Raw genomic sequence first — 20,664 nt, forward strand, 5'->3', positions numbered from 1 at the left:
TTTAGAGTGAACCACAGTAGAAACTATTTCTAGCAGTACAGAATAGGATTGCGGTTGATCTCTGAAGTTGTCAAAGCAAAGAAACACCAAATTCCAGAGGATTTCTTTTAGATATATTCAGGATTAAAATTAAGAAGATTTGCCATGATTACTTTATAGTACTTTATAACAATTAGATAATCACTTAGACATTTGATGGATAATTATCTCCCCCTCCCCGCTTAATCATATAGGCTTAACAGGCACGCTAATAATAAGCATGTTGATATCCCTAATGTAAATGCTCTCTGATTGAACTAATAGGACTGACAAAAAATGCAAGCGATATATGGCCAAACTATTTATCACTTAACTATCATATGCTTTTTGAATAACCTCCAATTACAAATACTGTTTCTGAGGTTGCATTGAATAGCAAGGCATTATAACTGCCACAATTTCACTTTAATGGATTACGGTATTCCCAAATACATTTTCTTACTAGATGCTAGTGATAATGGTACACCATAGATTGTAGACAGTTTTATGTGCATAGACTGTAGTTTACACAGAGCGAACAGTTATAAGTTATAACCATGGCATTTCACTGCATTTAAACTATTGCAATCAATTTAGCTGCCATTGAAGATACGCTCTAGAATATTCAAATAGTTTTGCTAAAGTGAAGTTGGGGGAAGAGAATGTTTCATGACATGTTTGAACAAACTGTTTTAATACTTCAGAGGGAGTAGCAAGGCATTAGCTGGCATGAAAACTGAAGAGAGAGCAAACTTATTACAGGACTGCTGTTTGTACATAGTGCTAGATTGCTATCTATATTCTCACCTAAAAACATCCATGTGTTTTCTTTTTGTAAAAATCTGCACCATCTTTTCAGTGGATGCATGTTCTGTAACACTTTTCTGAGGGCCATATCATAGGGCACTGAAAACATATAGCCCTGATCAGTGGTGGGATTCAAATAATTTAACAACCTGTTCTCTGCCCTAATGATTTCTTCCAACAACCAGTTCACCAAACTGCTCAGAAAGTTAACAACCGGTTCTCCCAAAGTGGTGCAAACTGGCTGAATCCCATCACTGGCCCTGATAACTTTTTCATTTTTCTTGAAAAGAGCACCAAAGGTAAAGAATTACAATTTTGATCTGGGAGAGGGAGAGGAACCTTTTATCACATGCCTTCTGTTAAATAACAATCCACTTGATCTGATGCTGCAGTGCGCCTTGGGCAGGAAAAACCTGTTGTAGTTGTTAATGGGAATTAGATCTCTATACACTGATTACATTTGGATATAATCTATGAGTTAGAATGTCAGCAATGACCCCAGAATTCCTCCTATACACATGTGTGGATTTTATTTTCCACTTCTATTTTGGATTGGTTGCAGTTTGCTGTGTCTTCTGAACACTAAATTTGGATTAAACTGAACTTTTGAGACTAATCTTAACTAACCGTGCTTAATGAAAACAAACCTCAAGAACTATATTTTGAAATTAAGATTTATTACAATCTGTCTGAGTTTGGATGACCCAGCCAGCTGTGGCTAATTGTAAAGAGAAGTAAAAAAAATATTCAAATTCTTGTGCTTAAGCCAGAAAAGGTGGGGAAGTAAATGATTTTTGAGGAGGCTAACCTTGGTCTTCTGATGCTAATTTGTGTTTCTCTGTTATAGTCTAACAAGTCAATGAAGAATTCACTTTGGACAGAATGTTTGGACGGAAACATTGCTGACTTCATTTGCATCAAAATCAAGGATTTGTTCAACCACAATAACAGTGTTTAGCAGGCAGCAGTTTTTTGTTTTTTTTCTTTTGTTTTAATTTAGGCTTTTTAATGACCACAAAATGCTGAGCCAGCCTGAAAATGGAAAAATCAGATTTGTTTCTCCATGTTCTAATGTTCATTTCCCACCCCCCTTTCCTTAGGCAGAGTATTGTCCTTTTTAAAGAAAGCTGCAACATCTCAGGTTCAATTCACCCCAAACACATTTAGAATAGAATCCATAATCATATAGTCTGATATTGCTCTTGCTCTACTTAATCTCTTTACCAAAACCTCTTGGTAGTGAGAAAGAAACCTTTGTAAAATGGCTTCATCCTGCTGGAGCATGTTACTGTTGTTGGAAATTTTTAGTTTGCCTGTTCAGTCTGAATCCTATCATGTGTAAAATGCCAAAAGGGGTGATTAATAGAAAGAGAGAGAGAGAGAGGATAAGTACAAGCACAAAATAGGGAGTGGCACCAGAGTTCAGGTGAACTAATACAGTCTTTGTGCTTCGTACTGTCACTAGTAACATCAGCCTTTCAGTTGTGCTTTTTACATCTTTTTTTCTCTGTTCAGGAAATAGTGTTGCTACATAAGAAGGTAAGTGAGGAATATCTTTTACACCTTTTATAGATGTCTAAGCAATTGTACAGGATTCTTTATAAAGGGCCCAACGGGGCTGAAAATAAAAAAAAGGGAGACAGTGCAAGAGAAATTGAAGGATTTTCCCATTTTGCATAACTTTGTATGAACAATAGATTTCAGAGTGAATGTTGCTGGAGCATTTCTTGTACGATTATTGATCTAACCTGTATACGGTACAATACTTCACTTTTTAGCAAGTTGTTTTGAAAATCACACCTTACAATGTGGAACAAGAATGATAAGCTTTCTTATTCCGTTGATTGACTGGGTGGTGAATAATCATAGTCTGTTGTATGATAGGCAAGACTTTTCTTGTGCAATTGTCCTTTTCATTTATAGAATTTAAGGACGGGGGTGGGGGGTTTAAAAATAGTGTCTTCTGTTTGCGATCCTCCTGTGCTTCCCCACTACTTTCTCTTTCTCTCTCTCTTTCTCTCTCTCTCTCTGTCCTCCATCTCTTTCTCCATTTTTTTTCCAAGGTCAGACAAATCTCTTAAGGTAAAATAGCTACCTTGTACCTTCTCCCTGGTTTTATTAGGAGCTGTCCATTGGAATCACCCTAAGTCTATGAGATTGCTAGTAGAAACTTGATTAAAGGTGTGGGCCTTTTGACTCAGCTTCTTTTATGTTACACATCAAATAACAAATGCTATTCAGACTTAAGAGGATGTTAGGTCTGATTTTTATTTCAGCAGGCAAGGGTTATTGTCTAGTCTTGTCTTTCTACATACAGAAGATGTGATGATTGTTTTTGGCTCTTTAGACTGTATCAGGCATGAAAGTGGGAATGGATAGGTCTAAAGTTTGCATCAGGAGGGCTTTGCATTTGTTCTGCATTTTCTTTCCTTCTCTTTCTGCATGAAAAGAAACTCAGTTGGAGTCTGAAGAGGAAAGTACAGGGCCATTAACTTTTTCTACCCCGTTTTTTTTTTAATCCTAAGGAAGAATACCAACTTTTATGATCTTATCCAAACATAGAATTTTTAAATAAAAGTGAAGCCTCTCACTTTGTTTAGTTCAAAGCTGATAGTAAAACCACATACCTTTCTTCTTCTTTTTTTTTAAAATTTGATTTATATGCCGCCCTTCTCCGGAGACTCAGGGCGGCTTACAATGCATTAAGCAATAATCTTCATACTTTTGTATATTTATACAAAGTCAGCTTATTGCCCCCACAAATTGGGTCCTCAATTTACCTACCTTAGAAAGGATGGAAGGCTGAGTCAACCTTGAGCCTGGTGAGATTCGAACTTACAGTAATTGCAGACAGCTGGTGTTAATCACAATGCTATCAATCTGCTGAGCCACCAGGCCCCTTTTTTGATGGCTTGGCTTCTATTCATGCCATTTCTAAAACCGTGAGTAAAGTTTTGGACTAAGGGACTCAGATTCAAGTCCACTCTTAGGCACCAACCTAATTTAAACTAGTTCACCAAACTAGTTTGTTGTTATGGAAATAAAATTAAAAGAGATTCTTATGGAAGCTTCTCTGAATTCTTGGAGGAATGATGAATGTAAGGCCTGCAAGGTAGTTGAGGCTAAAAAAACCTGTCCGTCAAGGCTATTAAGTATGCATTCTACATCAGAATATAACTTGAACAAACTTAATTATTAACATGGCCAAAACATTTTACCGACTCAGGCAAAGAAACAAATGGCAACCTGTCTTCTTAAATCAAATTTGCTTTCATAAAACTGGTGTTAGGACAGTGTTCTTCATTACACCTGTTGAATATATGTTGGATACAATCAAGATCAAGTGAGGTACTAATACCACTCTATGAAGCCCTAGTAAGACCACACCTAGAGTACTGCATCCGGTTTTGGTCACCACACTATAAAAAAGATGTTGAGAGTCTAGAAAAAGTGCAGAGGAGAGCAACCAGGTTGATTAGGGGACTGGAGACTAAAACATATGAAGAACGGTAACATGAACTGGGCATGGCTAGTCTAGTGAAGAGAAGGACCAGGGGAGATATGATAGCCGTCTTCCAATACTTGAGGGGCTGCCACAGAGAGGAAGGGGTCAAGCTGTTTTCCAAAGCACCTGAAGGCAAGACAAGGAATAATGGATGGAAACCGACCAAGGAGAGATTCAATCTAGAAATGAGGAGGAACTTTCTGACAGTGAGAACAATCAACCAATGGAACAGAAGTTGCTTTGGAGGTTGTGGGAGCTTCATCATCTGAGACTTTCAAGAAAAGATTGGACTGCCATTTGTCAGAAATGGTGTAGGGTCTCCTGCTTGAGCGGGGGGTTGGACTAGATGACCTATAAGGTCCCTTCCAACTCTGCTAATCTGTTAAAGCAGTCTCAGCCCTTTGAGATAGGCCAGTTCAGGAAAGAGATGTCGCAAGGAGTGTTAGAACTCTACTTCATTGGTACAGGGTAAAAAAACTTTGAAAGCGTGGTATAATTTTTCTCATCCCAGTAACATACTTAAGAAAATCAAGGTGAGTCAATCTTGAGTTTCTTTCTCATCCCCTCCTCTCTTTCAAGGTAAGCTGTTTATATAACTGCTTTTACATTCACACTTCCACAAGCAGGCAGAGTGTTCCTTATAGCTGTTTCCCTTCAAGAGGCCTTTTGCCATCTTCCAACATTTGTTATCTGAAGTGACACTCCTTTCTCTCCTTGACAGTAAAATCATCCCCTGCTTCTAATTCTTTCCCCTAAAAACAATTTAGTTAAGAAGTTGCATGAGGCCAAGGAGAATTATTATTTGTTTTTCAATATTTTACCCTCCAAAATGTAGCCAGTGAGCCTGAGTCAATGCCAGTGTATATGTCTCTTGTAATTTTTAGCTGATGAAGATGAAATCATCTTTATTAATTTATTTTTAAGAATCTGGAAAACTTTCCAACTCAGTTGTGTCTCATGCTGCTAATGGGATCGTTGTTAAGGCATGGCATAGTTTGAAGAAACATGATGCAACAATGGTGCTATCTTGCTCAAGTGAAGAAAATGTGGATTGGGTCCAAATTTCATGGGAGTCCAAATTTCATGGAGCTCCCTGTGAATTCCAGGGCTGCAATTCCTCTGCTTTGTCATGGGAAAAAGGCAGACTATAAGTATACTAAATGATTGTAATATAACGTTTAGTACCCCCATTATCCTCATGATGTGTAGAAACTATTCCAGCATCTGAGTGTGTGTGTGTGTACGTACACACACATACACACACACGCATATGCATGAAAAACAAAGGTATATTTTCCATATGGGTGAGTACATTTTATATTATCCTGGAAGCTTGAGATTAAACAATACTTCTGTGGATCACACTCAGCAAAAGTAAAATGAATACATAATTGATAATGCTTTACTGCATAGCTTGTGAATTAGCATAATTATTGATCATACAAGGTTGCCCATCCAGGGTTTAATAGATCCTGTGTTGTACTTTTCTGGGATTGCAAAGACAGACAGCTTTTCAAAGTTCTTGGCAAACCACAATCCATAGTGAGTGAGCCGTCTGTTCAGATTGGTGAATCATTACATTATGGAGATTTCTTTCCCCCCTCCTCTGTACATAAAATGGGAGCATAAAATATTTGTCTCCTCTATTTGATATTGTGAGCAGAAGCATTGGGAAATTTTGGGGGGACGTGTAGAGGACTGGCATAACTTTCCAACTCCTAATAATTTGGAAGATAACTATTGGCTTTTGCTAGGTTAAATTAAATTTGTAAAATACTTTAGGAAGAGCCAAGAATGATTTTTTGGGTGGAAAAAAATGGCTATACGTCAGTCATATTCCTCAGTTTAGAATTCTTTAATTCCATATGTGGCTGTTGTACAGGACTACAGCTAGTAGAACTGGAGGTTCTGTTTAAACCAAAATGTAAAGATCTCTCAAGCCTCAAATCATTGATGCATACAAAAGAATTTAACTGAAATTTAAAAGAAACTTCTGGAGAAGAGCAAGATTAATAAGCAGAAAGGTTCATCCCAGGCATTTTAGTAAAATGTGGGTGTGTTTCAAACTAGCTGTACTTCAAAGATGCTACTACGCCTTGGGCAATTGGTTAGAAGTGCTGACTTAAGCGTAATTCTCCATACAAATTCCTTAACTAGTATATCAATTATGCACTGACTCCACCTCACTGAGATTTTCCAGTGACTAATAGCTTCATATTCTTCTTTTTGAATAATTCTTCATTGAGAAATTGATACTAAATATGGCCTCTAGGCCTATTGCTGAGTCTTCTTATACTGCTGCTTGTTTCTTAGGGAGGTTTTCAACAGGGGAAATTACTGTAGATGGAGACATATCTGCAATAAGACAAGAATTATGCATATAAACAGTGACATATTTTGCTTTCTTCAATTGCTGCTGATATTTCATTGCCTTCTTCCATATATATATTACTTTTCATGCTATCTTAATCGCATGAGAAGGAATAATACTTATGGGACTGTGCAGAACAAGAATATGTTAGCATATTTTCTTCAGTTGTTACTGAGTTCAGTTGCCCTTTGACATGCCTCATCTTTGCATGTTCAGAAAATTGTTAGGATTTCCTTTTTGGAGAACGTTTTTCAAGGTGTAAGTAGACTGTGCACAGTCTACTTACACAAAACTGTGCAATAATTCCTGCATTTTGCCTGAGACAAAACATGCACTGTGTGAAGACTTATTGCAAGTAGGAAATGTTCTAGTCCAGAGCGTTCATTTGACCTACGAGTTATACTTGGGAACATTATACTTGGGAAGGTTTTAAAATAATTTTGTTTTAACGTTGATATGGATAGGCCCACATGTGGATTTTGCCACCTCAGTCAAGACAACGATCCAAAGCAAAATAAAATAAAATAAAATAAATAAAATAAAATAAAATAAAATAATAAAATAAAATAAAATAAAATAAAATAAATGGAACATTAGTTAATTGGTTGTTTAGACACACAACTTAAGCACTCTATGTCTTTTAAAAGAATAAGACATGAGTTAAGAAAGAATTCCGAGGTGGTGCTTAATAGAGATGACCCTGATTGTTCTTCATCTTATAGTAGCATGTACTGAGCAAAAGGGTGTAGTAGTGTATAAATAGAGAATTTAGGATTCTCGGAATCTCCTCCTGGTAGGAAGTAATAGGCTAGGTGCTAGGCTTTGCCTATTCTTGTGACATTTTTCTCTCTAAGTAAGTCTCCCTTCTGCTGTATTTATAAAACTGGCTTCAATAATCACCTCCCAGGTCAAATTCCTGCTCTCAGGAATGCTCATACCACCCACAGAACACTTCAATTCCCAACAACAATTCCTCTCACATTTTATGAATTCAACAGTTGTAGATTCTCTGAAAAAAGTGTATGTGTGTGTGTATGTGTACATGTATGTTTATGGCTGCAAGCTAAGAACATACTGTGTTTTCCCGAAATTAAGACCCTGTCTTATATTTTTTTGAACCCTGAAATAAGCGGTTGGCCTTATTGCCATGCGCTCAAAAGCCCGATTGGGCTTATTATCGGGGGATATCTTATTTTGGGGGAAACAGGGTATTATATGTATCAGTTGGATGTCTGGTATTGTATTATGATTGTTATAGTGAGGTTTTTACTACTAATTAGTGGATCTAATGTGAAAAGGCAAAATATTCCCAAACATTTAAACTTCTTAGGAAGAAAGTTTTAAATTTCACGGAGGTAAGGGAAACTAATGAACATATATCTGAAAGCCATAGTCTGAAACTTTGATAGATCTGCTTCAGCTTTTAGAACTGTAAGAAGAGAAATTTTGCTAGTTGTGTGGATTCTTCTGCTGTAATGTGATGAGATAATTCAAGAGGTTGGTTCAAAGCTTTTTGACCCAAGACAACTTGAGGGCAGATTGTGTCCACCTTTCTGTACATACCACATGTAGATAGTATTAAATGTCATGATTGTTACTTCAGGTTAAACATCTGTTAACTTGTATGGCAAGGTTGCAGTGCCATTCAATGTTTATTTGGCATGTGGGATGTGAGAAAGTAACAATTATTCATACACAAGATTGTTTGGCTGATCAATTATTTTGCCCTTTTGATTTCAGAATTGCAACTATGGATGCTATACAAGCTGCAAATACAGCTTTTTCGGTTGATCTATTCAAAAAACTGTGTGAACTGGACAAAGGTGCTAATTTTATTTTTACTCCACTTTGCATATCAACTTCTCTTGCTCTAGCATATAAAGCAACTAATGGCGACACAGCAACCCAGATGAAACAGGTAGGATGTTTACTTTTAGCATAACTCTTGCTTATTGTATATGAAAAGTCTATTTTTCTTTTGCTACATAGATGATGATTGATCCTTCTATAAATTCAAATACTGTTACATTCTTCCATTAAATAATATGAGTAGAAAAATCTTGGCTTGGTTTAGTAGCAAAGGTTCTTAAATCTAAGGAAGGAAATAAACAGTAAACCTTAAAATGAAACGAAGACAGACAACATTGCCATATATTTGGCATTAAAAAGATGCCAAATTAAAAAGATTAAAAAAGAGATTTACAGAACCTAAAAGGTGCCTTAAATATTTCCAATTGTTTATATTTAATATATCTAATAATTGTTAATTGTTGTTAAACAATATATAATTGTTTCTTGTTCTCTGCTCCTCTTAGTGTTGCCGCTTGGTAGGGCTGCATTTGCACAATGACATAAAAATGTGTGGGTTGACATTTTGTGGTTTGCTGTGGATGCCACTGTTAGTTTATTTTACCTAAGGCTAAATCTAGAACTAATTTATAACAGTAATATCTTGATACCACAGAGTTGATAAGAAAATATTCAGGAAAGCTACTTGGACCATGTAAAATGATATGTTTAGAAGTAGTTACATTACTTCTACAGTAATATCTTGATACCACGGTAGTAGTTACACTACTTCAACAGTAATATCGTGATACCATAGAGTTGATAAGAAAATATTCAGGAAAGCTACTTGGACCATGTAAAATGACATGTTTAGAAGTAGTTACATTACTTCTACAGTAATATCTTGATACCACAGTAGTAGTTACACTACTTCAACAGTGTACCACAGAGTTGATAAGAAAATATTAAGGAAAGCTACTTGGACCATGTAAAATGACATGTTTAGAAGTAGTTACACTTTTTAAAAGGGTGGAATATGGAAATAAGTTTGTGGATCTCTTATGTGCATTTTTTGGTTCAAGAGAATGTAGTTCCTCACACTTTCACTTAGGACCCTAGCATTAAAGGTTGTTGGATTAATCTGTTACAGAATAACATAATAACAGAGTTGGAAGGGACCTTGGAGGTCTTCTAGTCCAACTCCCTGCTCAAGCAGGAAACCCTATAGCAGTGATGGCAAACCTTTTCGGCACCGAGTGCCCAAACCGGAATGCACGTGTGTGTGCATGCGAACGTGCTGGAGCCCTGGAAACCTGAAGACCAGCTGGCTGGTGCGCATGGGCGCACTGGAAACCAGAAGAGCAGCTGGCGACGATGTGCATGCCCTCAGAGAGGGTTCTGCGTGCCACCTCTGGCACGCGTTCCATAGGTTCGCCATCACGGCCCTATACCATTTCAGCCAACTGGTTGTCCAATCTCTTCTTAAAAACCTCCAGTGTTGGAGCACCCACAAGTCATTCCACTGATTAATTGTTGAAACAATTAACCATTAATTGTATAATTATTAATTAAAGCCATCAAAATTTCCATTCTGATTCCCAAGGTGAAACCTATAGTATTTAACAGGCATTAGCTAGTGCATTGCTAATCTCTGCATATGGTAGTGAAGATGAAGTAAATCTATTGAGGTAAACCGAACTGCCTATACATTGATGGAGCTGAAATAATTCAAAGTAATTAAAATTTTGCTATATTGTTGGCCACCACTATACCTCATGTTAAAAGAGGTGAAGCCAGGGGTGAAATGTAAAATTTGTTACTACCGGTTCTGTGGGCATGGCTTGGTGTGTGTGTGTGTGTAATGTGACTGGGTGGGCGTGGCCAACTTTTTTTTTTTTAATTTTTCAAAGCATTTTTTCTAATGCTTTGAAAAGTCTCTGCCGATCAGGCAACTCAGCTGGGATCGTCAGAGAGGCTTTTTAAAAAATGCTTTTCAAACCATCTCTTCGGCCAAGAGGTTGCAGAAAAAAATGCTTTGAAAAGCCTCTGACGATCCCAGCTGAGCCGCACGATCATCAGAGGCTTTTCTTTTTTACTTTTAAAAGCATTTTTTTGTTGGAAGAGGTTGTAGAAAAAATGCTTTTAAAAGTAAAAAAAAAAAAGCCTCTGATGATCGTGCGGCTCAGCTGGGCATGGGGGAGGGGTGCTCAGGGATTTTTGCTACCGGTTCTCCGAATCACCTGCCACCATCGCTACCGGATCGGACGGTCCAGTCTGAACCGGGAGCATTTCACCCCTGGGTGAAGCCCAGACAGGAAGGAAACAATTATTAGAGACTATTTGTGAGTAATAGTTGCTGGTGAAGGCTTCACTCTTCATGTCCTACTTACATGCTTCTCAGTGGCTTCTCCTTGGTCACAGGAAAAAATAAGCTGGACAAAATATCAGATAGAAAAGAACTCTTATGTTATATTTGATTGTGCTGAAAATATTAGGCAGAAATCTTTACTGAAATTAATATTTAGACTGGTATTCGTTTATTAACAGGGGCTCCATCTAGAAGACGTCAAAGATATTCCATTTGGATTCCAGACAATTACCTCTGATGCTTCCAAACTTAGCTCATTTTATTCATTAAAAATGATTAAGCGGCTTTATGTAGAAAAATCCCTTAACCCTACTCCGGTAAGTTGGGAAGAAATAATAATCATTTCTATCTGGCCCAGCAGGTTGACAGTTATCATCTAAATCCCGTATTCCATCACATTATGCTCATAGTTGCTTTACTAAATTTATTTTTTTAAAAAATTATAGATATTCTCAGTTTATGACTGTAATGGAAACAGCCCATTATTGCTGTAAGTTGTGATGATTGTAAGGAGTCATCATGTGACTGATCTGATTTTATGACTTATTTCCAAGTGGTTAAGTGAATCACCATAGCAATAGCACTTAGACTTATATACCGCTTCATAGTGCTTTTACAGCCTTCTCTAAGAGGTTTTACAGAGTCAGCCTATTGCCCCCAACAGTCAGCCTATTGCCCCCAACAATTTTACTGACCTCGGAAGGATGGATGGCTGAGTCAACCTTGAGCCAGTGAGATTTGAACTGCCGAACTGCAGCTAGCAGTCAGCTGAAGTAGCCATGGTAATGATCATGGTCATTAAGTGATCTGCAGTTGTTAAATGAACACCATGGTCATTAAGCAAACATATTATTCACTATATAGGGCATTTTTATTGAAAATGAGAAGTAAGTAACCTTCCCAGAGGGTTGATAGTTCCAACCAATCTTGCTGACAGCAAAAATGATGCATGAAATTGCAGCCCAAATTAGAATCCTCACAGCAGGGATGTCCAAGTTTGGCAACTTTAAGACTTGTGGACTTCAATTCCCAGAAGTCCCTGGCCAGAATTCTGAGAATTGAAGTCTACAAGTCTTAAATGGATGGACACTCCTGCTTTGCAGGATCTTAATTATAGCGTGTGTTTTTAATAAGAATCATTAAGATTCAGTTGTCATACAATGGGTTGTACCCAGTAGTGCTCTTTGGCTGACAGAAGATGTTGTTAGAAGCTTTAGGCAGCTTCTAATCCAAAAATAGAGGTTTGGGTTGTTGTTGTTGTTGGCAGTTTGATCTTCCATTGAATTCCCTACGACATCCAAAAGAAGAGATTCACTAAAGAATTATTGGGAGAATCCAGGGGGGCTCTGAGAATCTGAAAAATTGATTTTTCTCTCTTTTCTGCTGCCAGAAGTCTGCAAAGAAATTTCCCTTAAGGAATATGAGTTGGAAACAGACTTGTACTTTTTAATTCCTTGTTTATTTAATGTTAACTTATGCATTTTCCCTTTCATCTTTATTTTTATATGCTAACTGAAGAATGTTTAAAGTTGAGTTTCATGTATTTGAATCATATGCCACAATAAATATTTATTTGATTTTAATGTTCGGGTGTTATTGAATTTTGAAGCTGTTTATCTTATGTCCAGACATTATTGCTGCAAAGCCACTTTTACTGATGTGAAGATCATACAGGTAGTCTTTGACTTATGACCAAAATTGGGATCAGAATTTCAGTAGCTAAGCAAGGCAGTTGTTAAAAGCTGTGGTGGCACAGTGGTTAGAATATTGCAGGCTAACTTTGCTGACTGCCAGCAGTTCGATCCTGACTGGCTCAAGGTTGACTCAGTTTTCCATCCTTCCGAGGTCAGTAAAATGAGGACCCAAATTGTTGGGGGCAATATGCTGACTTTGTAAACTGCTTAGAGAAGGCTGTAAAGCACTGTGAAGTGGTATATAAATCTAAGTGCTATTGCTAAGTGAGTCTCGCCTGATTTTACTACCATTTTTTCCCACTGCAGTTGTTAAGTGAATCATGCAGTTGTTGAGTAAATTGGGCTTTCCCCATTGATTTTGCTAGCTGAAAACCAGCTAGAAAGGTAACAAATGATGACCATGTCATCCGGGATGCTGCATCTGTCATAAATACATGCCAGTTGCCAAGTGACTGAATTTTGATCCCAGGAGCACAGGGATGCTGCAATGGTTGTAAGTGTGAGGATCAGTTATAACTCACTTTTTTTTCAGTGCTATTTTAATTTCAAATGGTAACTGAATGAATGGTTCTAAGTTGAGGACTACTTGTGTATTAATGTTTAATGTATAATTTGGAATTAAAATGATTTATACAGCTTTAAAATAGGGAGCTGCCCTGCGTTGCGTATGATAATGTTGTACAGTGGATTAAAAAACATTCCAGGTTTTTTTTAACGTTGCTGCCTTAATATTACTTGATCATGGAAAATCCTAGCCCATTGAAGTTCAATATGGTATAACTGATGTGTTCTAGACAAAGCTATTGAAATCCAATTTCGTTTAATTCATTATGAAAGCAGTGGATGGAGATTTGTAAAGGGGACCTTTGCTGTGAAATGCACAAGAGCGAGAGTCATCGATATTTGGGCCTCTTGACATATTTGGCTTTGGCTCATCGAAATACAAAAGCATGAATAATCAATCATATGTTATGAATTGTGAGGGTTTGGTTTAGAGATTGCCAGCTGGCCCCAAAACTGCCTAGTGGGCCTGATGGTTTCCAGTCCTCTTGTGCTAGTGCAGAGGTGTCAAACTCAAGGCCCATGGACCAGATCCGGCCCACAGGGTGCTTAGATCTGGCCCACGGGCCCACCCTGGAAACAGCGAAGGATCGGCTCGCAGTGCCTCTGCCAGTGAAAACGGAGCTCAGGAGGGCCATGCGTGGGCCTCCTGGGCTCCAGTTTCAGCCGCAACGGCCTCCTGCAGGCCTCTACCAGTGAAAACAGAGCTTGGGAGGGCTGTGTGCGGCCCTCCCAGGTTCTGTTTTCACTGGCAGAGGCCTGCAGGAGGCCGTCGTGGCTGAAAATGGAGCTTCAATAAGTGACGTCAAGCTGGCCATGCCCCCCCCCCCCAGTCCCTCAAGGTGAAACACAACCCTGATGCAGCCCTCAATGAAATCGAGTTTGACATCCATCTGCTAGTGTGTGTGGAATCCAAGTCAAAGTCCCCCCCACCCCCCAGTTATCTTTCAAGTTTAAAATTGCCACATGCATGTGTGTCACTATTTTTGTCCTTGGCAGCAGCATCCTTGCTTTTCACCTTCATGTTACCAGTGGGGAAAGTTAAGTCTTAACCTGGAGCTTTGTCTCTTTCAGGAATTCATCAATTCTGTCAAAAGGCCCTTCCCATCAGAATTTGAAGTTGTAGATTTTAAAGACAAGCCAGAAGATACCAGGCTGCAGATCAACAAATCTGTTTCTGACCTTACCGATGGCAAGTGCATTCTTTATCAAGAGATCTCTTTTAAGTCATGATTTGGGATGTCCTTGAATCGGGAATTATTCCTTCATTTGCTTATATGACTACTGGGCTAATAATATTACAGTATCAATACACCGATGCTAATAAGTTTGAATATATTTCAGTTTTAAAATGGAAGTCGCTACAGGTAGTCCTTGACTTACTACAGTTCATTTAGTGACCGTTCGAAGTTACAACGGCACTAAAAAAAGTGATATGACCATTTTTCACACTTTTGACCGTTGCACCATCCCCATGGTCATGGATGCTTGACAACTGTTTCATATTTATGACAGTTGCAGTATCCCGGGGAAGGGGGGGAGGGGTTTCATGTGATAATCTTTTGTGACCTTCTGACAAGCAAATTCAATGGGGAAGCCAGATTCACTCAACAACCATGTCCCTGATCTAACAGTGATTCCTTTAACAAATTTGCAAGAAAAGTTTTAAAATGGTGCAAAAGTCATTTAGCACATTTTTCACTTAGCAACATAAATTCTGGGCTCGATGGTGGTCGTAAGTTGAGGACTACCTGTATTCCCTGGGAAGGTTAGGCTTCTTTAAGAATTACTTTTCATTGGCATTCAATAAATGAACTCCTGTATCAGCAATGTGAAAGCCTTTTAAGATTTTTTGGCACTATATCTTACACCATTACATTATTATTTTTGCATGTAGTAGACAAATAGAAAAAAATGTCATACTTCCCCCCCCAAAGGTATGGAAAAACAGTGCCAAAAATAGATTCTTTCTCACTTCTCCCTAACCAAGGGTCAAAAATCCCCAGTAACTGTTTTTTTCCCCTTCCTATGATATTGCCTTCATCTCATTCTCAGCCCATTTCTAAAGTCATCATCACCTGTTCTAGTTTTAAAGTTGTCTTTTTCCTCTTCTCCTGAATCAATTTTCTCTCCCAAAGATATAATTTGGTAATGATTTATTGACCATTTGGTTGCTGATGCAATCAACAGTTGTGATCTGCCCAACTCCTATTGGTCACTTTAGGCTTCAGTAAGCCCGACCCCTTCCTTCCCATCCTTGATTCTGTCTTTCATGGGGATTTTGGCTTGGGCTGTACAGAGGCATCTATCTTTATAATGTCTGACCAGGGCACACCATAATACTCATTGGGTATTCTGCTGGTTTCCTGTAAACATGGCCTTGCATTTGAAAAACCAATATCTTGTGCTATATAGTTCATTTAAACTCAGAAAGAAAGTTGTTTCAGCTGGGTATCGTTCAGTTGTCATGATTGCTTGTAGAACGGATTCATGCTGCTTCTGCAAACAAGGAGTTTCATTTAGCTAACTTTTTACTATTTTTTATTATTTTGATTTGGGAACCTGTACAAGGACACCACAACTACTACTGGCAGGGCAATGCTCAGAAAAACATCTGTAATTTATATGGTGGTTTGTTCAATATGCCATAGATAGTTATGTCACACCTGCCCTGCCCTGAGTAGAGTAGCTTCATTAGCTCTTTGGGTGTGACCATATGAACATAAAAAACTCCTTAAGCTAGTGACATGAACAGATAGGTAGAATTAAAACTGCATTCAGTTTTGGTCACCACGATGTAAAAAAGATGTTGAGATTCTAGAAAGAGTGCAGAGAAGAGCAACAAAGATGATTAGGGGACTTGGAGGCTAAAACATATGAAGAACGGTTGCAGGAACTGGGTATGTCTAGTTTAATGAAAAGAAGGACTAGGGGAGACATGCTAGCAGTGTTCCAATATCTCAGGGGCTGTCACAAAGAAGAGGGAGTCAAGCTATTTTCCAAAGCACCCGAGGGTAGGACAAGAAGCAATGGGTGGAAACTAATCAAGGAGAGAAGCAACCTAGAACTAAGGAGAAATTTCCTGACAGTTAGAACAATTAATCAGTGGAACAACTTGCCTCCAGAAGTTGTGAATTCTCCAACACTGTTTTTAAGATGTTGTATAACCATTTGTCTGAAGTGGTGTAGGGTTTTTTGCCCAAGCAGGAGGTTGGACTAGAAGACCTCCAAGGTCCCTTCCAACTCTGTTATTCAAAATTCTAAAAACCATGCATCAACACCCCCCCACTTAAAAAAAAAATAGAAATTAAGAACGCCTGATGAATTCTTTATTGGAGAAAAGTTAGGAAGCCATAATGAAAGACTTCTAATGAGCGTCAGGTTTCCAAATGCAAGAACTTTTATGGAGTCAATATGAAAAGTTTTTTGGCTTCTCCTTTTTGCTTATTCTATTAATGGGCTACTCAGTCCCTCCTTTTTGGAGAGAAGACCCAACTTCCATCTGCCATTTGTTTGGCAATGGCTAGAAATGACGTCAAGTGTTGTAATCTGGCCGTATAGAAATTAGCTCTCATGCCTACAACGCATGATTTTAGATTTGCACAGAAAGCAAATTGAGGTTTCCACTGTTCAGCTGTTGGCATTGTTGGGTCAATTGTATGACAGAGATTTGATTTGCTTCTTACGTATTATGTGTCCACAGGAGAGCAGATTGTACGAAAACGTTGGGTGGATTATTTGTTTATGCTAAATAATTTAATTTTTCATAGACTGGTATCCTTAGTTTTACTGGACTAAATGTTCAATCTTTGCTATCCAGGCTGGATGGAGGAAGTGCCAGTCCAATACAATTGAGCAACATCAGATGGACAAGACATCCTTAAGGACCAAATCTTTTTCTGAAAGCAAAAAACTGAGATAGTAGTATTGCTAAATTGCTAAATGCCTCTTCTAGAATCTAAACTCTTCTGGAGAGGCAGCATCTTGAATTGCCTTTTCCTAGAAACTTTGGCTGTTCTTTCCCTGTACAATCTGTGGTTGTACCTCTAATGAAATATTCTTGCCCTTGTATCTGCAGGTAAAATGGAAAACATTTTAATTGAGGAGAGTGTCAATGATGAGACCAAGATAATCCTGTTAAATGCAGCCTATTTTATAACAAACTGGATGAAGAAGTTTCCAGAGGCACAAACCAAGGAATGCCCATTCAGAATAAGCAAGGTATAAGAAGAATATATTACATGCTACAGAAAAGCTCGTTGAGTTTTAAACTAGCATTTACTTCAATTAACGAAATCCTAAATCAGCTCTAATGAGTGATTTTATAGCTAATGACCCAAATTATCGATGTGTCATAATGATTCATTTATGGTCTATCCCAGTGGTGGAATTCAAATTTTTTTACTACTGGTTCTGTGAGCGTGGTGTGGCTTGGTGGGTGTGGCTTGGTGGGCGTGGCAGGGGAAGGATACTGCAAAATCTCCATTCCCACCCCACTCTGGGGCCAGCCAGAGGTGGTATTCGCCAAACTCCTCAACTACTCCGAACTACTCAAAATTTCTACTATCGGTTCCCTCAAAAAACCCCATATGACACGTTTAGAAGACATCAGAATAATATTCTCATGTGTATGTTTATAAAGAAGCAAATATAATGTTGTTAATCACACAGAATACACTTCTTAAAAAAACTCTATTTATTTTTAAAAATCCAGTCGAAGGACTGTGTTTTTTCAAAATATTAACTTTTATTTTACAGCATACACATTTGTACACAACTGTAATAATTTAACAATGTAACATTTGAGTTCTATTCTCAGTTTATATTTTCAATTTATGAAGACAAATAGACACATAATAAGGAATTTTGACCACAACTGGTATTTAAGTAAACTTTCAATTTCTGTTTTTTTCCTTACTAGACAGAAACCAAACCTGTGCAGATGATGAACTTGGAAGCTACATTATGCTTGGGCTACATAAATGATTTAAAAACCAAGATTCTGGAACTCCCATGTCATAATAAACATATAAGCATGCTTATCTTACTACCTAAAGATCTAGAGGATGATACAACTGGATTGGAACAGGTAGAAATAAATATTTGGATAAATTTCAAAGTATTTTTTGGAAAGCTGCATATCAATCACCCTCTTTCTTGAATGTTTCAATATAGTCTGATTAGAAACGAGTGAAAAATAGACATTTCCTAATGTGTCTTGTAGCCATTTGTTTAATTCATTGAATGTAGCAGGACCTTAGCGTTTGGATCCAATATTAATAAAAAGAAGCTGGACTGGACGATTCATTAGCTCAAATCACAACAGCTAGTAGCATTCCAGGAGTGATATTGCAATTGCATTAATTGTCCTCAGTCCTCAGGCAAAACATAATGCCACAGTAAATTAAAAAATGACAGCAATTGCATGGATTAATGAACTCAAATTAACTTTGACTTAATATTAAATAATCTCCATTTATGATCAGTGGTTTGCCAGCTGCTGGACAAATTTCACTGTGTATGACTGATGGGCAATAATACAATATAATACCATACCATGCAATACAACACTATTACGTTACCATACCATACCATACCATACCATACCATACCATACCATACCATACCATACACCATACACCATACACCATACACCATACACCATACACCATACACCATACACCAGTGATGGCTAACCTTTTTGCCATCGTGTGCCAAAAACAGGGGGACCGTGGAGGGGGGGGGTTGTGCATGTGCATGTCCACATCCATAATTCTATGCGCCCCACCCCTGCGCATGCGCTCGTGACCCTGCCTGTGTTTGCCCTGCTTTTGGCATTTGATTGCACAGTGGGCCTGGTTGGCCTGTTTTTTGCTCTCCCCAGGCTCCAGAGACTCTCTAGGAACCTGGGGAGGCCGAAACCGCCTTCCCCAACCCCCCCAGACACCCTCTGGAGGCTGGAAAAGGCCCGTTTTTTGCTCTCCCTAGGCTCCAGAGCCTCTCTAGGAGCCTGAGGAGAGTGAAAAACGGGCCTTCTCCACCCCCCTAGGCCCTCCGGAGGCAGGAAACAGCCTGTTTCCCTACTTCCGGTGGGCCCAGAAGGCCTGAAAATCAGCTGGAGCTGAGCTCATGTGCCCACCGATATGGTTCCGCGTGCCACTTGTGGCACACGTGCCATAGGTTCGCCATCACGGCCATACACCCTACATTATGCATCATACACCAACACCATACCATACCATTCCATAGTATCCAATCAGAGCTGATCCAATCTATTCACCTACTATTTTTCTTATTTCTATAGCTTGAGAATGAGATCACCCCGGAGAAGCTGGTACAGTGGACCAATCCTAGTGTGATGGCAAACAGTAGAGTTAATGTGTTCCTCCCCAAATTCAAAGTGGAAAGTGAATATGACTTCAAACCCATTTTAGAAAGCCTTGGTATGACTCACATGTTTGATGAGAATGCATCAGATTTCTCTGAAATGTCAGAGTCGAAAGGCATTGTTCTTTCCAAGATCATTCACAAAGTCTCCCTGGAAGTAAGTGAAGAAGGAGGAGAGTCTCGAGATGTTCCTGGATACCGGATCCTACAACACAAAGATGAATTTAATGCGGATCATCCTTTTCTTTTCTTCTTTAAACACAACAAAAGTCGCAGTATTGTATTTGCTGGTAGATTCTGTTCTCCTTAAAACAGAACTGCCTATAAAAAAACCTGTTATCAATATTTTCTGGGTATGAAATATTCAAAGGTAAACTATGCAGTTTCTCTTGTTAATTGAATTGAATAATTTCCTGTTAAAGTGAATTTACAGAGGAGTGGCCATATCAGTTAGTTGTAGCAAAAATAATTATAGGGACACCTAAAAGACTAAAATAATTCATTATGGCATATCTTCTAGTGAACCATAGTTGAATTTATCAGCTAGATATTATACACCAAAGTTGGGAAGACGGTTTCTTGTACATATGAAATAAACTCAGAACAAATTCAGCCAAATGTATCTTTGATAGGTAGCAATAAAACATTATGCAAAGTTGTGATGTCTCCAGAATACTGCAGTTTGTTTTATGCTCATTGGCAATATTGAATTTCAACTTTATTGAACTGTCTAGCTAGGGAAGAGCTCGTATGACTTTCTTCAGATCTTAAAAAATCCTGAATTAGTTAAATCACTAATTTGTCACTGGAATATCAGAAATTTTATATCTGTAGTGAGCTTCATTACATTAATCAATTAATATGGATTATTTTCTTAAATATGTTTAACAAATATTTTCTTTTGGTTTTTTTATATTAATTTTGGGCAGTTATTAACTTAGATTACCTTCATTTGTTCCAAATAAAGCATTGCAAAAACCTGTATTTTTTCATTGCTGATGTTTAAAATGAAAAACAAAACTGCACCTCTTGCATCATTTGAAATCTGACTTCATATATCAGTGATAATATGCATTAATTAATGCTGTTACTTAATGCTGTTCTTTGTTATATGGGAAGCATACACTATTTTAGACCTGAACAATGGAATGAGTTTCAATTCAAG

The 20,664-nt window shown here is 38.1% G+C and overlaps 1 protein-coding gene across 1 annotated transcript; it reads left to right on the top strand.

Moving 5' to 3' along the window:
- Positions 1 to 1,675: 1,675 nt before the first annotated feature.
- Positions 1,676 to 20,481, top strand: SERPINB5 (serpin family B member 5). Its single transcript, XM_034432943.3, has 7 exons — positions 1,676 to 2,364; positions 8,442 to 8,619; positions 11,037 to 11,174; positions 14,187 to 14,304; positions 17,191 to 17,333; positions 18,034 to 18,201; positions 19,417 to 20,481. Exons 2-7 carry the CDS (start codon positions 8,452 to 8,454, stop codon positions 19,807 to 19,809), a joined length of 1,128 nt encoding a protein of 375 aa, XP_034288834.1. The 5' UTR covers positions 1,676 to 2,364; positions 8,442 to 8,451; the 3' UTR covers positions 19,810 to 20,481.
- Positions 20,482 to 20,664: the final 183 nt, after the last annotated feature.

Source organism: Pantherophis guttatus, chromosome 3 (assembly GCF_059756535.1).
Source record: "Pantherophis guttatus breed Tessera chromosome 3, ASM5975653v1, whole genome shotgun sequence".
In the NCBI taxonomy this organism is placed as follows: Eukaryota; Metazoa; Chordata; class Lepidosauria; order Squamata; family Colubridae; genus Pantherophis; species Pantherophis guttatus.